Here is a 20,879-nt window from a genome sequence, read left to right on the forward strand (position 1 = left end):
TGTAATCCCAACACTTTGGGAGGCTGAGGCGGGTGGATCACGAGTTCAGGAGATCAAGATCATCCTGGGTAACACGGTGAAACCCTGTCTCTACTAAAAATATAAAAAATTAGCCAGGTGTGGTGGCAGGCGCCTATAGTCCCAGCTACTTCGGACGCTGAGGCAGGAGAATGGCATGAACCCGGGAGGCAGAGCTTGCAGTGAGCCAAGATCACACCACTGCACTCCAGCCTGGGCGACAGAGCGAAACTCGGTCTAAAAAAAAAAAAAAAAATCACGTTGTGAAGTTTTTTGCACCTACTGCCAGTGAGGAAAGTGGCAGCTCGCAGCAAGTCTTTGGGGTCCCAGTTGCTGCCTTCTCCTCCCTCCCCTGCCGTGGCCACCATGTGCCTATGTAGCAGGAAGCTGTGGGATCTGCAGACTCAACTCTATCAGGCTTCTCAGAATTGAGGGGCATGGGGTGTTACAGGGGTCATTTCCTGGTCACATGGCCTAGCAGAGCTGGGGGCACAATTGCCCGTGTGTCCCAGGAGCCCAGCGTGGCCTCTTCTACCTGGTGGGGTGCTTGGAGATCATGCCGGTGCCTCCATTCACTCCACTGGGCCTCCAAGTGGGCAGGCTGGAGAGAAGGAAAGCCAGGTTCTTCTGCTGGAGGGTGTTAGTGAAATGAGTCAGCCATGGGCAGGGTGGTCAGGGAAGGCTTCCTTGGAGGCAGGTGCGTTGGAAGATGGAAGGATGTAGCTCATGGCTAGAGGAGCAGCCAGCCACCTTCCCAGGAGAGCGCAGCCCCAGCATCCCCTCTGCTCCCCTCCCCTTGTCCTGAAGGGAGAAGAGCAACCTGGCCCACAGCCTGCAGGTGGCCCAGCAGCAGGCCGAGGACCTGCGGCAGGAGCGGGAGAAGCTGCAGGCTGCCCAGGAGGAGCTGCGGCGCCAGCGGGACCGGCTGGAGGAAGAGCAGGAGGACGCGGTGCAGGATGGTGCGAGGGTGCGCCGGGAGCTTGAGCGCAGGTGAGCAGCATCTCGCCTGCCTGCCAGGGCCCTTCAGATGTGCCTCAGATCCCCTGACAGTGCCCCCAGGGGGTTAGGGAGCACCCACTGGGTCCTGGGCCTCCTACCATCTGGACCCCTCTGATGTCAGGTTTTCTAACCAGACCCATTTCAGGAAATTGGGGCTCAGGGAGGTGTCACTTACTTGGGATCAGAGTACTAGTTAAAAGGTAGAACTTGGACGATAATAACAACAATAATTAAAATAACAGTAGTAATATTAACAATAGTATTTTTAAAATTTAGTTATGATCATAATAATATCCTTACTAATTTCACTAAGTGCCAGATACCGTTTTAAGAAATTCAGTTCTCAGGCCGGGCGAGGTGGCTCAAGCCTGTAATCCCAGCACTTTGGGAGGCTGAGACAGGTGGATCACGAGGTCAGGAGATCGAGACCATCCTGGCTAACACGGTGAAACCCCGTCTCTACTAAAAAATACAAAAAACTAGCCGGGCGACGTGGCGGGCGCCGTAGTCCCAGCTACTTCGGAGGCTGAGGCAGGAGAATGGCGTGAACCCGGGAGGCGGAGCTTGCAGTGAGCTGAGATCCGGCCACTGCACTCCAGCCTGGGTGATAGCGAGACTCCGTCTCAAAAAAAAAAAAAAAGGAAATTCAGTTCTCATTCAACTCTATGATAACTCTGTGTCGTAGAAGCTGTTATCTCCATTTTGTGGATGGTAAACTGAGGCACAGAGGAGCCATGTCCCTTGCCCCAGGTCACACGACTCGTTAGCAGAAGAGCCAGGATTTGAACCCAGGCATTCTGCCTTCAGAGTTAACCTCTTCCCCACTGCGCTGCTTACCTCTCTGGGACGTGATCGATGATGGTGTTTAGTAGACTGTGGTGGTGCATGTTATTCTTGTTTCTGAAGGCCCTTGGGGAGATGTGTCAGGCACCATTTTAAGCACATGTGAAGTCTGTATCCTTAAAACAGGCCGGGCATGGTGGCTCACACCTATAATCCCGGCACTTTGGGAGGCCAAGGCAGGCAAATCGCCTGAGGTCAGGAGTTCGAGACCAGCCCGACCAACATGGGGAAACCCCGTCTCCACTAAAACTACAAAATTAGCCAGGCATGGTGGTGGGTACCTGTAATCCCAGCTACTCAGGAGGCTGAGGCAGGAGAAGTGCTTGAACCCAGGAGGCAGAGGTTGCAGTGAGCCGAGATCGCGCCACTGTATGCCAGCCTGGGTGACAGAGTGAGACTCTGTCTCAAAAAAACAATGTCACGAGGCAAGTGTTACCTCATTTTGCCGATGTGAAAACGGAGGCCAGGGTCATGCAGCTAAGTGTAGTGGGCTTGGGTGCCCTGTGGGCCAGGCTCTTTCTCTCCAAACTCCTGCCTCAGGCCTGGTCCCTGGCCCAGCATCTCGCTGGCTACAGGAGGTTCAGGACAGGAAAATGACATGGGCCACCCGCCCGCCCTCTGTCCCGCAGCCATAGACAACTAGAGCAGCTGGAAGGGAAGCGCTCAGTCCTGGCCAAGGAGCTGGTGGAGGTGAGGGAGGCGCTGAGCCACGCCACGCTGCAGCGGGACATGCTGCAGGCCGAGAAGGCCGAGGTGGCCGAGGCACTGACCAAGGTGGGTCCCTGTTTGCTGCACAACCACAAACTTACCTCTGACCCCCAGCCCCAAGACTTCTCGCTCTGGCACCGGCTGGTCCCAGTGTCAGGCGGACCTCTGAGCCTGCACAGACTGACCCCTCCTTCTGGATACAGGCTGATCTTTGTCGCAGGCCACAGACCTCTGGACCTCTGGTCCCAGGTATAAGTGGACTGACCTCTCTTTATGGCCATATCCCTGCTCTTGTGGATGCTCCTGGGGACAGTGCCTATAGCTCAGGGTCATCCAGTGCCTGAGACTCAGCTCCTGGGGCCTGAGAGTTGGGGCCACAGCCCAGAGACTCCTTGGCGGGAGGCCGGCCCTGTCCGCTGCAGCCTGGGCTCTGAGCAGTGCTATCCCTAAACCCTACTCAGGGATCCTCTGAACTCTGGTCCTGCCCTGCAGCTTGAGCTATTTTTGCACAGCTTTGTGGTGCGTGGATTTTAAATGGCTCCATAAGCAGCAGGCTTTCTGCGGTGATTTTTTTTTCCATCTCACGCTGTGTCCCCTCCTTGTTTCACCTCCCCTGTCTCTGAGGGTCCATCTCTCTGGGTCTCTTCTTGTCTCTCCTCACCTCCTCCCAACCTTTCTGCCTTTCCTCATCTCTGAGGGCCTGACTCTGCAGGCTGAGGCTGGCCGCGTGGAGCTCGAGCTCTCCATGACCAAGCTGAGGGCAGAGGAGGCCTCCCTGCAGGACTCCCTATCCAAGCTGAGCGCCCTCAATGAGAGCCTTGCTCAGGACAAGCTGGATCTGAACCGCCTTGTCGCCCAGGTACGCTGTGCACCTGCAGGCCCACCTGCCTTGCCCACCCATCCTCCCCACTCAGTGAGGCACCCCGGCCCCAGCCCTGTACCTGTCTTGCCCGCTGCCTCCTTTTTTGTCTCTGGTTGTCTGTCTGTCTCCGTCTATCCTCTCTAGGCGTCAAAGCACAGAAGCTCCATGGGCCCTCATCTCCCCTTCCCCAGTGTCCCACACACCCAAGGGCACTGTCCCTTATTCCCTTGGAGCCTCCTCTGGGCTATTGTGGGTGGTGGGTGGGTGGAGAAGGCATCCTGGTCCTGGGAGGGGCGCCCTGCTCATGAGGCCCCACTCATACCCGGCCCACAGCTGGAGGAAGAAAAGGCCGCCCTGCAGGGCCGGCAGCGGCAGGCAGAGCAGGAGGCCACAGTGGCGCGGGAAGAGCAGGAGCGGCTGGAGGAGCTGCGGCTGGAGCAGGAGGTGGCGCGGCAGGGCCTGGAGGGCTCCCTGCGAGTGGCAGAGCAGGCCCAGGAGGCCCTGGAGCAGCAACTCCCCACGCTGCGCCATGAGCGCAGCCGGCTGCAGGAGCAGCTAGCGCAGGTGGGCCAAGCTGTGTGTGGGGGCAGTGTGGAGAGCATGTGGGGCAGGCCGGGCTCCCAGCCCCCTGCATCCAGTCCTGGGTTAAGTCACAGGCTCTGGAGCCTGCTTCTGGGTTAAATCCAGCCCCACTTCTGCTAGCTGGGGACCTTGGACAAGCTGCCCAACCTCCCCATACCTCAGTTGCCCCATCTATAACATGGGGCTAGCCAGGCGCAGTGGCTCACGCCTATAATCCCAGCACTTTGGGAGGCTGAGGCGGGTGGATAACAAGGTCAGGAAATCAAGACCATCCTGGCTAACACAGTGAAACCCTATCTCTACAAAAAATTAGCTGGTCATGGTGCCTGGCGCCTGTAGTCCCAGTTGCTCGGGAGGCTGAGGCAGGAGAATCACTTGAACCCGGGAGGCAGAGATTGCAGTGAGCTGAGATGGTGCCACTGCACTCCAACCTGGACAACAGAGTGAGACTCCGTCTCAAAATAATAATAATGATAATAATAATAATGATACAGATTAATAAGAGGTCAAGACTTTTAGAATTGGAATCTTAGACTTTTGGGAACATCACATCTGGAAGACCTTAAGATTTCAAGGATCCAAGGACCTTCATGCAGTGTCTATGCTGGAGCCCCTGGGTTACTGGGAGGGGCCTCTAGAGGATGGGGCAGGGGGTGCAGGGAGCAAGGTGCAGGTCTCCACCTTGAGGCCTACTGAGCAGCTACACTTGAGTCTGTTTTCTATATTCAACTTCTCTGCAAGTTTAGCATAATACAAGGGTTCTGTTACTTGTTAGTCCCGAAGCTGAGTGACGGCCCTCGTTTTTTTGGTTTTGTTTTTTTTCTTTTTTTGAGCCAGTGTCTTGCTCTGTTGCCCAGGCTGGAGTACAGTGACATGATCTGGGCTCACTGCAACCTCCGCCGCCGGGGTTTAAGCTGTTCTCCTGCTTCAGCGTCCCAAGTAGCAGGGACTACAGACGTGCACCACCATGCCCAGCTAATTTTTGTATTTTTAGTAGAGACAGGGTTTCACCACGTTGGCCAGGCTGGTCTTGAACTCCTGACCTCAAGTGATCCACCAGCAAAAGTGCTGAGATTATAGGCGTGCGCTACCATGCCGGCCGGGCCCTTGTTTTTGTACACACGTGCACTGCAGATCTAGAGAAGGTCATGACTTGCCCAAGTACATATAGCACATGAGGGCAGACCCTGGGCTCGAACCCAGGCCTTCTGCCAGGACTGGGTTAGGCCCAGAGTTGGGGTGCTGCACGACGAACAAGCTGGGGGATGGTGGGAGTGCTGCTCAGTCTCTGGGTGGGGGCCAGCTCTCCCGGCAGCTGAGCGGGCGGGAGCAGGAGCTGGAGCAGGCCCGGCGGGAGGCCCAGCGGCAGGTGGAGGCGCTGGAGCGAGCGGCCCGGGAGAAGGAGGCGCTAGCCAAGGAGCGCGCTGGCCTGGCTGTGCAGCTGGCAGCTGCGGAGCGTGAAGGCAGGACCCTGTCAGAGGAGGCCACGCGCCTGCGGTAAGGCCCTGGGCTCTGCCCAACCCACCTTGGGGGGTCCTCCCGGGGCCACACCATGACCAGCCACACCCAGGCATGGGCCCCCAGGGGCAGTTACTAAGGAGTCTGGCTTACCAACATGTCCTAGCTGTGGCTCAGGCTTCCCCAGGGAGTGTGGACCTGGCCAGGCAGGTAGGTTGGCACTTGGCCCATGCCTGGCCACTCCCTGAGATCCACAGTTTCCTGGGGCCAGGGAGGCTGAGTCCCAGGGCCTCAGGGACTGTATGTGCTGCAGCTTGGAGAAGGAAGCCCTGGAGGGCAGCCTGTTTGAGGTGCAGCGGCAGCTGGCCCAGCTTGAGGCCCGCCGGGAGCAGCTGGAAGCCGAGGGGCAGGCCCTGCTGCTGGCCAAGGAGACCCTTACTGGTACGAGGGGCTGGGGACTTGGGGGGAACACCAGGCTCCAGACCAGACTGCAACCTCCCAGGGTCTGGGGTCTCACAGAAGTTGGGAGCACTGGAGTAGGAGTCTGGCTGGTCTGGGTTCTAGTCCTGTGCCACCACTTAGACCTGACCTTCCCTTGAGCAAGCCCCTTTCCTCTCTGGGCTGCAGACTCCTCATCTGATTATTACAGGTGTCAGTGCCCACCTTCTAAGCCTATTGCCAGGATGACGTGGGAAAAGCGTGTAAGGCCGTGGCATGGTGCCTGGCTGAGTCAACGGTAACTGCAGTCATCAGGCCTGTTAGAAAGTCTGAGTTATCTGTGGTTTTCAGATGACTCTCTTGGCCCCAAAATCCCAGCCCCGCTTCCCTACACCGTTCCCCATCCAGTCTCTGAACTCAGGGCTTCTTTCTGCTCACCTAACATTAACTAAGCACCTACTTGGGTCATGGAAATTAATTTTCCTGTCCATGTACACCTGAGCCAGACAGAACCAGGAAGGGAAATGCTGGTGGGTTCCAACCCGGGAGATGGTTTTGAGATGGTGGCTATACCATTTCCATTTCCTGTAGTCATTTCCATTAATACTGATAGTTGACGTTTGACAGGTATGTTTATGTCAGTCATTAAAGAAGATGCTTTATGTGTAGCTGTGCGGCTTTGGGAAGTCGCTGCTGATCTCCTCTGAGCCTCCATTTCATCATCTGTTAAATGGGGATGAGGATAAACTACCTAGGCATATTATGAAGACAAAATGAAGTTATGTCTAGAATACTTAGCTGGGTGCTTGACCTATAGTTAGTGCTCAGTCAGTAATAGGGTTGTTTTTTGTTTGTTTGTTTTGAGACGGAGTTTCACTCTTGTCGCCCAGGCTGGAGTGCAATGGCATGATCTTGGCTCACCTCAACCTCCGCGCCTCCCAGGTTCAAGCAATTCTCCTGCCACAGCCTCCCAAGTAGCTGGGATTACAGGCATGTGCCACCACACCTGGCTAATTTTGTATTTTTAGTAGAGACAGGGTTTCACCATGTTGGTCAAGCTGGTCTCGAACTGTCAACCTCAGGTGATCCGCCTGCTTCAGCCTCCCAAACTGCTGGGATTGCAGGCATGAGCCACTGGGCCCAGCCTGTTTGTTTTTTGAGACAGAGTCTCGTTCTTGTCGCCCAGGCTGGAGTGTAATGGTGCAATCTCGGCTCACTGCAACTTCTGCCTCCCTGGTCCAAGCGATTCTCCTGCCTCAGCCTCCCAAGTAGCTGTAACTACATACGCCCACCACCACACCCGGCTAATTTTTGTATTTTTAGTAGAGACAGGGTTTTGCCATGTTGGCCAGGCTGGTCTCGAACTCCTGACCTAAGGTGATCCACCTGCCCCAGCCTCCCAAAGTGCTGCGATTACAGGTGTGAGCCACTGCGCCTGGCCTAGGGTTGTTATATCTTTGGCATCCTTCCCATTTGGGAGGCCTTCTCGTCAGTCATTTTATGCCTTTAATGCCATTCTAGGTAGGCAGGAAAGGGGTCAGGGCCAGTGGGCCCATGTAGCAGATAGGGAAACTGAGGCCCAGAGAGGGCAAGCCACTTCTTCAAGAGGACCCAAACTAGCTGCCAGGCAGGCCCTCTGCCTCTGGGATTTTGCCCATATGGCTCACCTGACCTAAGTCTGCTGGCCCAAGGAAAAGTTTGAACCCAACCCTGCCCTTTCCTCCATTCCTCTTGTGCAGGGGAGTTGGCGGGCCTGCGGCAGCAAATAATAGCTACACAGGAGAAAGCCAGTCTAGACAAGGAGCTGATGGCCCAGAAGCTGGTGCAGGTTGAGCGGGAGGCCCAGGCCTCTCTGCGGGAGCAGCGGGCAGCCCACGAGGAGGACTTGCAGCGACTCCAGCGTGAAAAGGTTCAGGCAGCTGGGGAGGGGTGGGCAGGACTCTGAGCCAGTGTCTCATCATCGTTCTTCCTCTGCCTTGGTCTCTACATCTGTGAAATGGGACTTCCTCTCTGTTGTGGAGGCCCTGGGGACAGCTGGGAGGACTTGGGGGGCAGGCGGGGGGGAGGTTGTGATCCTTATTAGACATGCAGATTCCCAGGTCCCAAATCTGGTCCAGCCCTGGTAATCCTGATGCAGAGGGTCCACAACCACATTTGGGAAATGCTGACCTAATGTACAGCAGGAAAGCACTTTCATTTGCTAAGTACTGTTTGCATATGAAGGGCCACTCAGACCTGAGTATATAGAAAGGCAAGGGGCCAGGGAAGTTACTAGAATACTGACTCTGGGGTTACATTGCGTGGGTTTGAATGTAATCTTGGTTACTTACTGGTGGTGCTACCCAAGGTGTCTGTGCCTTCATTTCTCCACCTGTAGAAATAGGGATAGGATAGTGGAAGATATTGAGGATGAACTGAGACCATCCACATAGAGGGCTTAGCATAGTGACTGGTACTTAGCAAATGCTCCATAAGTTATTATTGCTGGCACTGGCATGCTCTCCAGAGTGGCCCTCGGGACAGGAGCCCTGGGCCACCAAATCCTAGACAGGGCTACCTCCAACAGAGGTGCAGGCTATGATTACATGGCTCCAGGGGATGCCGTGCATCCTGCAGTCCCCATGGCCTTGGGTGGTTGTTATCACGCTTCTCCAGCAGGTGGCGATAAAACTCTTTTTTTTCCTTTTCTTTTTTGCGATGGAGTCTCGCTCTGTTGCACAGACTGGAGTGCAGTGGCACAATCTCGGCTCACTGTAACCTCCACCTTCTGGGTTCAAGCGATTCTGCTGCCTCAGCTTCCTGTCTAGCTGGGATTACACGCACGCGTCACCACACCTGGCTAATTTTTGTATTTTTAGTAGAGACGGGATTTCACCATGTTCCTCAGGCTGGTCTCAAACTTTTGCCTCGTGATCTGCCTGCCTCGGTCTCCCAAAGTGCTGGGATTACAGGCATGAGCTACGGTGAAGCTCTTAAAGAAGGGGCGGCTTGGCCGGGTATGCTGACTCATGCCTGTAATCCCAGCACTTTTGGGAGGCCGAGGTGGGCAGATCACAAGGTCAGGAGACCGAGACCATCCTGGCTAACACGGTGAAACCCCGTATTTACTAAAACTACAAAAAATTATCTGGGCATGGTGTCATGCGCCTGTAGTCCCAGCTACTCGAGAGGCTGAGGCAGAAGAATTGCTTGACCCTGGGAGGCAGAGATTGCAGTGAGCCAAGATCACGCCACAGCACTCCAGCCTGGGTGACAGAGCGAGGCTCCGTCTCAAAAAAAAAAAAAGAGGCTGGGCGCAGTGGCTCAAGCCTGTAATCCCAGCATTTTGGGAGGCCGAGGTGAGTGGATCACGAGGTCAGGAGATCAAGACCATCCTGGCTAATACAGTGAAACTCCGTCTCTACTAAAAATACAAAAAAATTAGCCAGGCATGGTGGCGGGCGCCTGTGGTCCCAGCTACTCAGGAGGCCGAGGCAGGAAAATGGCATGAACCCAGGAGGCTGAGCTTGCAGTGAGCTGAGATCACGCCACTGCACTCCAGCCTGGGTGACAGAGCAAGACTCCATCTAAAAAAAAAGAAAGAAAGAAAGAAAAAAAGGCAGGCACCTGCCCTCGGGCTCCCCAGGTGGGCTGCTCTTTGCCTGTGGGCTCTGCCTGCCCGCCTTTCCAGTCCCCAGGGATCTAAACTCCTGTGACCTCCCCCTTGCTCTTGCCCTTTGCATTGCCTGGCTTGGCCTCATTAATGTCCCCTAGTCTGTTTTCTTCTCTCCAGCTCCTCTGGCACCCCCTGACCCCATTCATTCGTCACAGCCAGTCCTAACTCCCCTCCATCCCAACCCCAATCCCTCTTCCACAGCTGTTGGAACATCCCCTAAGCTAAAAATCAGATTGCTCCTTGTCACCTTGGCTCGAGTCCTCTCCCCCACTCCCCTCACTGTCCTTAGAATCCCCGTGGCCCACACAGCCTGGCCTGGCCCGGCCACTGCCTGGGGCTCTGGCACTGTGGCTCACTGCGTCCCGTTTCCCTCTGCACCCTGCATCCTCTAGGCCTTTCCAGGAGCTGTGCTCTTGGCCTGGGGTTCTTTGTCTTTCTCTCTTTACCTGGCTGACAGCTGCTTGTCCCTCCTCAGGGGACCATGTTCGGACCACCAGGCCAGCCCACTGCTGCCCCTTGGCACTTTCAGAAAGCCCTGGTGTGTCTCCGTCACCCCCTTGTAGTTACCTGGTCACCCTCCCTGTCACTGAGGGTATGGGGGCCAGATGGCTCTTGCTGCCCTGATGTCTTGTGGGGTCTGCCTGGGCCCCTCCTGGTGTGTCACATGTGTCCGGTCCTGGCCCCCTAGGAGGCAGCATGGCGGGAGCTGGAGGCCGAGCGGGCCCAGCTGCAGAGTCAGCTGCAGCGCGAGCAGGAGGAGCTGCTGGCCAGGCTGGAGGCCGAGAAGGAAGAGCTGAGTGAGGAGATTGCTACCCTGCAGCAGGAGCGCGACGAGGGCCTCCTCCTGGCTGAGAGCGAGAAGCAGCAGGTTCGTGAGCCCTGGCATGGCCTCTGCTGCTCTCTGAGCTGCTCCTGTTCTGGGGTGGACCCTACTCCGCCACATGGCAGCTAAGAGCCCTGGGGCAGGCCACTGCCCTCTTGGGGTCCTCTGTTTCCTCACCTGCAGGACGGGAGGATTAGAAGAGGGTTTGTGAGGCCTTGCTGTGCTCCATGCCTGGTACACAGTGAGCACTCACTGAGTGACAGTGACAGTTGTGACACCAGGAAAGCTGTTCCATATTCTCCCATGCCTCATCCCACCCAGGCCGGGCATGGATCCTCAGGACTGCCTTCTGAGCAGTCCCCACGATGCCCACAGGCATCAGCTGATCCGTCCCCACAAATAACAAGTCCCTAACTTTTCTATAATGTAACAGAGAAAGGGCAGACTGCGCCCATCTCCTCTCCTCACTAGCTGTGTACCTGGGCGAGTCGCTTTACCTCCTTGAGTCTAGTTTCCTCATCTGTAAAATGGGTAGAATGAAAGACTCTGCTGTCAGGGTGCTGTGGCGGGTTAGTGAGCTCTGTGAGTGGTATCCATGTCCGGGATTCTTGTGACTGCCGTTGTGGCCTTTTCCAGGGCTGCACGTCTGCCCTGGGTCCACCTGCGGTGGCACACTCAGGCCTCTAAGCCCACAGTGGGCACATTTCCCAGGCAGGAAGAAGCCTGAGCATGCCCCCAGGACCAGCCCATCCCCCAAGCCCTTTGTCCCCTGCCTCTGCCCAGGCCTTGTCTCTGAAGGAGTCTGAGAAGACGGTGCTGTCAGAGAAGTTGATGGGTACACGGCACAGCCTGGCCACCATCTCCCTGGAGATGGAGCGGCAGAAACGAGATGCCCAGAGCCGGCAGGAACAAGACCGGGTAGGGCGGGCTGGGCAGCTGGGCTGCCGTCTCATAGAGAGGCACATCCCTGGCTGAGGAGCTCCCACCACGGGGAGGCATGGCCCTGTCCTGGAGAAGCTTCCAGGCTGTGGGAGAGGAGGTTTAGCCCTTCCTTTGGGAGCCCCCATCTGAGGGAGGTGGCTCAGCCCTGCCCTGATGAATCCTTTTGGCCTGAGGGAGAGCCTGGCTACACGGGCAGCACTCACTATGCATCCAGGGGGTGGCAGAGGGTCCGGCAGGCCAGCGGGTGGCGGGGGTGGGGGGGGCATGTTTAGAGCTGAAGGTGGACAGTGCACCAAGCGGGTTGGGAGGAGCCAGGGTTTGGGGACACAGCAGGACCAAGTCTGAGGAGCCCCTCTGTCCCAGAGCACCGTGAATGCTCTGACGTCCGAGCTGCGGGACCTACGGGCTCAGCTGGAGGAGGCTGCTGCAGCCCACGCCCAGGAGGTGAGGAGGCTGCAAGAGCAGGCCCGAGACCTGGGCAAGCAGCGGGACTCCTGTCTTCGCGAGGTGAGCGGCCGCCCCCTCTTCTGAGCAGCATATCCTAAATGGCGCTGTGTGCCTGGGGGACTAGTTCCCCAGGGCCCCGGAAGAGTATAAGATTCCTCCCTGCATGTGAGGACCAATGAATAGCACTTAGAAAGGAGGCAGCAAGCATTGTGAAGTGCCTGTTGTGTACAGGTGGGATTTAGCAAGCATGGTGAAGCGCCTGTTGTGTACAGGTGGGATTTAGCAAGCATGGTGAAGCGCCTGTTGTGTGCAGGTGGCATTTAGCAAGCATTGTGAAGCACCTGTTGAGTACAGGTGGGATTTGGCCTCAAGGAGGGGTGAGTGGCGTCTCTGCCGTCTTGGTGTGCTCAGGACACTCCTGACTGATGGTGACTTCAGGTGAAAACATGACTGGTTGCAGCACGCCTTGCTCAAATGATAACTCACAGCCTGCGGTCTCAGCACAGCAGAGGGATGGGGCAGGCTCCCCAGGGCCAGGGATCTGGGATACAAGACCCAGCTTGAGGGGTGGTCCCTGACCGCTGGCCTGGGGACACCTGCTGTGCTCACAGGCAGAAGAGCTTCGGACCCAGCTGCGTCTGCTGGAGGATGCCCGTGATGGGCTGCGGCGGGAGCTGCTGGAGGCCCAGCGCAAGCTGCGTGAGAGCCAGGAGGGCCGGGAGGTGCAGCGCCAGGAGGCAGGCGAGCTGCGGCGCAGCCTGGGCGAGGGCGCCAAGGAGCGCGAGGCCCTGCGGCGCTCCAACGAGGAGCTTCGGGCCGCTGTGAAGAAGGCAGAAAGCGAGCGCATCAGGTGGGGCGTCGCAGGGGGACCAGCCCTGAGTTCTCATGGAATCCTATCCTTGAAATCTAACTTCAACCCCAAGGTTCTGGGGAAATTGCCCAGATACGGATCCTCTGTCTCCTAAGCAGAGCCTGGCAACTGGCTCATTTTAGGAAGGTTTCCTCCCTGTTGATTGGGGAAAGGGGCAGAGGGGCAGCGGGCAGGGTTGGGTCCAGACTCAGACCCACCCGCCTCATCACCCTGGAAACCAGGTCCCCTCCTGGAGTCACTGGTCTACCCCTCTCAGCTGAGGGCCTGGGCCCCAGCCCTGGAGGGCTCAGCTCTTGGGAGAGGCCGCATAGGCGGGCAGTGTCTGACCCACTCCAGGAATTGGAGGAGGCTGCTTTTGTGTAGAGCCACTGACTACTCCCAGGACCCAGGGCAGCCCCTGACCTCTGCCCTCTCCAGCCTGAAGCTTGCCAATGAGGACAAGGAGCAGAAGCTGACTCTCCTAGAGGAGGCACGGACAGCTGTGGGCAAGGAGGCCGGGGAGCTGCGAACTGGACTGCAGGAGGTGGAGCGCTCGCGGCTGGAGGCTCGGCGGGAGCTGCAGGAGCTCCGGCGTCAGGTACTTTCCCTGCGCCACCCTTTGCCCTAGGGCTTGCTGTGTGTCCTAGGGCCAGTAGCTCCCCACTTCTGGAATCACGTTTCCCCCTAGGTAAAACCAGGGCCTTGAACTCTGACTCGTCCTCTCACCTAACCTTGGTGTGAATGGATGGGCTTTGAGGAATCCTTGAATCCCTGAAACTGTGCAAAAGTTTGCGTGCATTTGTGTGCACGCTCAGGCTCACGTTTCTCCAAGGAGAGGAGCTGGTGTCCTTGTCCAGTTCTCAGAGGAATCTGCGAACAACAAAAGGTACAGATTTCGTGAACTAGGTCAGAGGTTGGCAAACTGTTTTTTGTAAAGAGCCCAAATGATAAATATTTCCGGCTTTACCGGCCACACAGTCTCTGTTGCAGCTACTTGGCTCTGCCGGGGTAGTGAGAAAGCAGCCCCAAACAGCACATGAACAGAGGGGTGTGGGTTCCAGTAAAACTTTGTTTAGGGACACTGAAATGTGAATTTTCTGTCATTTTCATGTGTCAAGAAATATTGTTCTTCCTTTAGAAATGATCCATTTTCAACGATTTAAAAATGTAAAAAAAAAAAAAAAAATCCTTAGCTCAGACCCTTATAGAAACAGGAGACTGGCCAAATTTGGCCTGTGGGCTGTAGTTTGCTGACCTGTGAATTAGATGATCTCCAAACTCATGAACAGCAGCATGCATTGAAGAAGCACCTGCTGTCCTCACCCAGAGATATCACAACCAGGCCAGGTGCAGTGGCTCACGCCTGTAATGCCAGCACTTTGGGAGGCAGAGGCCAGTGGATTGCTTGAGCCCAGGAGTTCGAGACCAGCCTGGGCAACATGGTGGAAACCTGTCTCTACTAAAAATACAAAAAATTAGCAAGCTGTGGTGGCTCATGCCTTTAATCTCATACTTCAGGAGGCAAAGATGGGAAGATTGCTTGAGCCTAGGAGTTCAAGACCAACCCAGGCAACATAGTGAGAACCAGTCTCTACAAAAAATTTTAAAAATAGCTAGTTGTCATGTCACGCTCCTGGAGTCCCAGCTACTCGGGAGGCTGAGGTGGGAGTATCCCTTGAGCCCAGGAAGTCAAGGCTGCAGTGAGCTGTGATCACATCACTGCACTCCAGCCTGGGTGACAAAGCAAGACCCTGTCTCTTAAAAAAGTTTTAAAATTTTATTTTATTTTATTTATTTATTTACTTTTTGAGACGGAGTCTCAACTCTTGTTGCCCAAGCTGGAGTGCAATGGCGCGATCTTGGCTCACTGCAACCTCCACCTCCCAGGTTCAAGTAATTCTGCCTCAGCCTCCCGAGTAGCTGGGATTATGGATGCCCGCCACCACGCCTGGCTAATTTTTGTTTTGTATTTTTAGTAGAGACGGGGTTTCACCGTGTTGGCCAGGCTGGTCTCGAATTCCTGGGCTCAAGCAATCCACTGTCCTCTGCCTCCCAAAGTGCTGGGATTACAGGCGTGAGCCACCGCACCTGGCCACCAATTATTACTGGGATTACAGGTGTGAGCCACGCGCCTGGCCTCCCCAAATTTTTTTTAGAAACTTTATGGCTCACGCCTGTAATCCCAGCACTTTAGGAGGCTGAGACAGGCGGATCACCTAACATCAGGAGATCAAGACCATCCTGGCCAATACGGTGAAACCCCGTCTCTACTAAAAATACAAAAAAATAGGCTGGGTGCAGTGGCTCAAGGGCCAGGCGCAGTGGCTCAAGCCTGTAATCCCAGCCCTTTGGGAGACCGAGACGGGCGTATCACGAGGTCAGGAGATCGAGACCATCCTGGCTAACACTGTGAAACCCCGTCTCTACTAAAAAATACAAAAAAAAAACTAGCCGGGCGAGGTGGCTGGCGCCTGTAGTCCCAGCTACTTGGGAGGCTGAGGCAGGAGAATGGTGTAAACCCAGGAGGCGGAGCTTGCAGTGAGCTGAGATCCGGCCACTGCACTCCAGCCTGGGCGACAGAGCGAGACTCCGTCTCAAAAAAAAAAAAATTAGCCGGGCGTGGTGGTGGGCGCCTGTAGTCCCAGCTACTCAGGAGACTGAGGCAGGAGAATGGCATGAACCTGGGAGGCGGAGCTTATAGTGAGCCGAGATCACGCCACTGCACTCCAGCCTGGGTGACTGAGCGAGACTCCATCTCAAAAAAAGAAAAAAAAAATTTGTTTTTAGTTACGAAAAAAGAGATATCACAACCGGATAGCCAGAGATATTCTGATACTCTGATAGCCCAGAGATACCATAGCCCCCTTCACCCAGGCCCCTTCCTGAGAAACCACAAGACTCCCTGAAAGGAGCTGGCGTTTGCATGCCAGCTTTTGCTGGGCATGTTTCATGCTACGGCATCTCCTGTTACCCCTGCTGTAGCATATGGGGTAGGTAGGCAGTACCCCCACCTGCTCCTGTGGGGAAATGGGGGCTTAGAACGTTGCAGTTGTCTCAGATCAAATCCCAGTCTGGTGTGTGTGGGCTCTGTGAGTTTGGGCAGGTTACTCTGACACTCTGAGGCTCAGTTTTCTCATCTGTTAAATAGGGATAATGTTTCTACCTCCCTCATACAGCACTGTACGATGATTAAATGAGTTAATGTAACTGAAGTGCTTAGAACAGGACTGGACACATGGTGAGCGCTTCAAACATGTTCATCACCACTGTAGAAATGAAAAACAACCCAGGGAGCTATGGTTCCTGCCTGTGAACTCCTGGTCTGCTAAGGGCTGAGCCCTCCTTCTACTATACCAATCCCCTCATGAAAGGTAGTTTTGACCCACTGATTAAATGGTAAACAGGCCACTGATGCTCAAGTGCCTAGCATCGCCTGAGCTCAGTGTGGTTATCTAGGGGCTGGCTCCCAGTGGATATGGGGTGGTATTTGATATAGGTGTCCCTAGAGCAGTAGGTCCTAAGTGGCCTTGGGCCAGGACTAGGAGGGCACGGGGCAGAGCTGAACCCGCTGGCGTTCCTGCTCTCTCACAGATGAAGATGCTGGACAGTGAGAACACCAGACTGGGCCGGGAGCTGGCGGAGCTGCAGGGCCGCCTGGCGCTGGGCGAGCGGGCAGAAAAGGAGAGCCGGCGGGAGACCCTGGGCCTCCGGCAGAGGCTGCTGAAGGGCGAGGCCAGCCTGGAGGTGATGCGGCAGGAGGTAACTGAGCAGGCGGGTGGGCTGGTGCATCTTTCCTCCCTCCAGCAGGAAGCAGGTAGGCACCCCAATGCTGGGACCATTCTGAAAGGCCACTCCCTAGGGCTCGTTCCTTCCCCCACTCCTTGAGAACTTTCCCAAGTTATAATAAGAACAGCCCAAAGAACAGTGGGTCTACTGTATGCCGCCACAAAATGGGCAGGGAGAGGCCCTGTAAATATGACCTTGTTTGACTCTACCAGCAGCCCCATGGGATAGGTACCGTTAGCCCCATTTTTATTTTTACTTTTTTTTTTTGAAAAGGAGTCTCACTCTGTCACCCAGGCTGGAGTGCACTGGCGCGATCTTGGCTCACTGCAACCTCTGCCTCTTGGGTTCAAGTGATTCTCCTGCCTCAGCCTCCCGAGTAGCTGGGATTACAGGTGCTCACCACTACGCCCAGCTAATTTTTTTGTATTTTTAGTAGAGACAGAATTTCACCATGTTGGTCAGGCTCATCTCAAACTCTGGTCCTCGGGTGATCCACCTGCCTCGGCCTCCCAAAGTGCTGGGATTACAGGTGTGAGCCACCACGCCCGTCCTACCATTAGCCCCATTTTACGGAACCCTCAGAGAGGTGGAGGGATCTACCCAAGGTCACACAGCCACCTAGGTCTGTCTGACTCCAAAGCCCCCACTCTTGCTGCTCTACCTTTTCCGGCTGTCTCATCGCTGTGAATCTGTTGTATGGCCCGGAGCAAGTCATTTCATCTCTATGCCTCAGAGTGCTCATAAGAGATGGACTAGCACAGCTGGGCATGTATGAAGGGCCCTGGCACAGGTCCTGGCACCCAGCTGCTCAGTAGATGGGGTTTCCAGTGAAATTGGTGACTGTGAGAGGTTGACTCTCTAAATGGCAGGGGTGGCTTTGTGTCTGTGTGACCCTGCATCCCATTGGTAAATGATTTTTTAATGCATGCCCACATTGTGTGCAGATTGATTGATAAATTATGGGCAAGGAGGGGCAATGTAGCCTAGTGGTTAAGGGAACAGCCTCTGGACACACCTCCCTCTGGAACCAGTGGGCACTTAACCTTCCTAGCTGTTCACTGTGTTCCCAGCCTGCAGCCCCTGCGTGGCCCTGTGTGGTGTGCCTCCCTGCCTTCCCCCACCCCCTAGGGCTGTGAGTACATGTGATTAATAAGCTGCTGTCAAGCTATTAAAAAAGTTTTAAAAACAGAAACAAAAACAGCTGGGAGCAGTGGCTCACACCTGTAATCCCAGCACTTTGGGAGGCTGAAGCTGGTGGATCACTTGAGGCCAGGATTTCGAGACCAGTCTGGCTAACATGGTGAAACCCCGTCTCTACTAAAAATACAGAAATTAGCTGGGCATGGTGGTGCTCACCTGTAATCCCAGCTACTCAGAGGCTGAGGTGGGAGGATCACTTGAACTCAGGAGGCAGTTTACAGCGAGCTGAGATTGCGCCACTGCACTCCAGCCTGGGTGACAGAACTAGACTCTGTCTCCAAAAACAAACAAACAAAAAACCCACAAAAACAACAATTAAAAAAACAGCCTTTGGAGCTAGAATGCCTGGCTTTGAATCCCAGCTCTGGCAGTTTACTAACTCTGTGGCCTTGGACAAGTTACTTAGCATCTCTGTGCTTGTTTCATCTTCTGTAAAGTGAGATCAATTCATAGAGTAGTAATTCGAGTTAATATTTTTTGGAAAGTTACTTGGTGGCTGGCACTGATAAGCCCTATGTATTCAAATGCTAGCTGTTATTACTAATAAACTATGGGCATTACAAGGCTTGTATAAAGAATAAAGAGATTAATAAACAAATTATAGTATTTCATCCCACGGGGATGTATTTGCATCTCCTGCTTGAGTGGCGAGCACTAAAGGATAAAGGGTTGTGCTGAGCACACAGCCAGGGATGGTGGGCTCCAGTCTGGGCCTTAGGGGTGGGGCATCGGGTTAGGGGAGCCCTTGCCGACCCCCACCTCCTGGCATTACTCCAGCTCCAGGTAGCCCAGCGGAAGCTGCAGGAACAAGAAGGCGAGTTCCGTACCCGCGAGCGACGCCTGCTGGGTTCCCTGGAGGAGGCGCGTGGCACTGAAAAGCAGCAGCTGGACCACGCCCGCGGCCTAGAGCTGAAGCTGGAGGCGACGCGGGCCGAGGCTGCAGAGCTGGGCCTGCGGCTGAGCGCAGCCGAGGGCCGGGCACAAGGCCTGGAAGCCGAGCTGGCCCGCGTGGAGGCGCAGCGGCGCGCGGCGGAGGCCCAGCTGGGTGGCCTGCGCTCGGCTCTGCGCCGGGGTCCTTGCCTTGTCGCGCGCCCAGCCCAGCCCCGCGGCCGGGTGCCCGCTCCCCTGCCGGACGTACCGCAGGAAGTAAGGGCAGCGCCCGCGCTGCAGGGAAGGGGGAAGGTTGGCCGCCCACACGCAGGGTTTTTTTTTTTTTTTTTTTTTTTTTTTTTTTTTTTTTTTTTCAAGAGTCCACCACACCCCTCCACTGAGGCCCGCTTCTTAGCCCCGCCCCCTCACCAAGGCCCCTCCCTTCACTGATCCGTGCTTCTCAAGGGCGATTCTTTTTTTTTTAGACAAGGCCTCACTGTTTCCCGGGCTCAAGTGGTCCTCCCTCCTCAACCTCCTGAGTAGCTGGGACTACAGGTGTGCCACCACACCCAGCTAATTTTTGTAGTTTTTGTGGAGACGGGGGGTCTCACTATGTTGCCCAGGCTGGTCTTGAACTCCTGGCTTCAAGCGATCCTCCTGTCTAGGCCTCTCAGTGTTGGGATTACAGGCACAAGCCATGGCACCCAGTCTGGGCCACTTATTTTTGGGGGGAGGTGGGGTGGTTCTTTTTTTTCCGTTTTTGAGACAGGATCTCACTCTGTCACCCCAGTTGAAGTGCAGTAGTGTGATCTTGGCTCACTGCAACCTCTGCCTCCTGGGCTGAAGTTATCCTCCCACCACAACCTCCTAAGTAGCTGAGACTACAGGTGTGCACTACGATGTCTGCTTAATTTTTGTGTTTTTAGTAGAGATGGGGTTTTACCATATTGCCCAGGCTGGTCTTGAACTCCTGGACTCAAGGGATCCTCCTGCTGGGATTACAGGCATGAGCCACTGCACCTTTCCTGGATGGGGGGATGGAGGGCTCTTAATGCTCTTGACTCCTTTTTTGATTTTCTGAACCTCCATCCTCTTCGTTGACCCCTGCCCTCTCTCCAGCAACATCCCATTTTCTTCAGCCTGTCTTCCTCAGCTCCACACCACACCTGTAACCCCAATATCTCCCTCAGATGTATACACCACCAGGCCTGACCCCTTCCAGGAAATCCTTCCAAAGGAAAAACCAGGCAAGGGACATTGCTGGTGGAATTGTAAAATGCTGCAGTCACCATGGAAAATAGTTTGGCAGCTCCTCAGAACACTGAATATAGAATTACTGTAGACCCAGCAATTCCACTCCTAGCTATATACCCAAAATAATTGGAAACAGGGACATGAACAGATATTTGAGCACCAATGCTTATTCCAGCATTGTTCACAATAGTCAAAGGAAACAGCTCAAATGTTCATCTACAGATGAATGCATAAACAAAATATGGCATGGCCCTACAATGGAATATTATCCAGCCTTCAAAAGGAATGACATTCTGATACATGCCACAACACAAATAAACCTTGACAACATTATGCCAAGTGAAATCCATGTCACCAAAGGACAAATACAGTATGATTCCACTTATATGAAATATCTAGAATAAACAAATTCGTAGAGACAGAAAGCAGATTAGAGGTTACTAAGGGCTGAGGAAAGTGGGGGATTTGGGGGTTACTGCTTTATTTAGTAGTTAAAGTTTTTGTTTGGGGCTGTCCTAGTTTGCCAGGGTGTGCCGGGCGCAGTAACTCATGCCCGTAATCCCAGCACTTTGGGAGGATGAGGAGGGCAGATCTAAGATCAGGAGTTCAAGACCAGCCTGGCCAACATGGTGAAACCCTATCTCTACTAAAAATACAAAAAGTAGCCAGGCGTGGCGGCACGTGCCTGTAGTCTCCCAGCTACTCAGGAGGCTGAGGCAGGAGAATCACTTGAACCTGGGAGGCAGAGGTTGCAGTGAGCTGAGATCATGCTACTGCACTCCAACCTGGGCCACAGAGCAAGACTCCATCTCAAAAAAAAAGAATAACTAAAAACAATACAGTATAACAACTATTTCCACTTAGCTGTATTTGGTATCATAAGTAACCTAGAGATGATTGAAAGTGTATGGGAGTATATGACAGGATGCACATATGTAATATGCAGTATCCCTTGGTATCTGAGGGGCATGGGCTCTAAGACTCCACTGGATACCAAAATTGGTGGATGCTCAAGTCTTTGATATGAAATGGCATAGTACTTACATATTACATATGTGCAAGTACTATATATATATAAAAAATGTATGTATGTATATGTGTGTATATATATGTATGTGCATATGCATATATATATATATATATA

The 20,879-nt window shown here is 54.5% G+C and overlaps 1 protein-coding gene across 1 annotated transcript in view; it reads left to right on the plus strand.

The window, feature by feature from the left end:
• Positions 1–824: 824 nt before the first annotated feature.
• The window catches only part of CROCC (ciliary rootlet coiled-coil, rootletin), a 32,139-nt gene continuing 12,084 nt past the window's right edge, over positions 825–20,879 (plus strand). Inside the window, 15 exon segments of the mRNA XM_017852071.1 lie at positions 825–1,008; positions 2,490–2,634; positions 3,281–3,427; positions 3,764–3,994; positions 5,316–5,509; positions 5,784–5,911; positions 7,648–7,817; positions 10,252–10,431; positions 11,170–11,304; positions 11,692–11,835; positions 12,387–12,625; positions 13,064–13,223; positions 16,217–16,384; positions 18,389–18,692; positions 18,695–18,763. Of these exon segments, the coding sequence (XP_017707560.1) occupies positions 2,590–2,634; positions 3,281–3,427; positions 3,764–3,994; positions 5,316–5,509; positions 5,784–5,911; positions 7,648–7,817; positions 10,252–10,431; positions 11,170–11,304; positions 11,692–11,835; positions 12,387–12,625; positions 13,064–13,223; positions 16,217–16,384; positions 18,389–18,692; positions 18,695–18,763 (2,314 nt within the window). The 5' untranslated portion in view covers positions 825–1,008; positions 2,490–2,589.

This window comes from Rhinopithecus bieti, unplaced genomic scaffold (assembly GCF_001698545.2).
Source record: "Rhinopithecus bieti isolate Rb0 unplaced genomic scaffold, ASM169854v2 scaffold_33652, whole genome shotgun sequence".
Classification (NCBI taxonomy): Eukaryota; Metazoa; Chordata; class Mammalia; order Primates; family Cercopithecidae; genus Rhinopithecus; species Rhinopithecus bieti.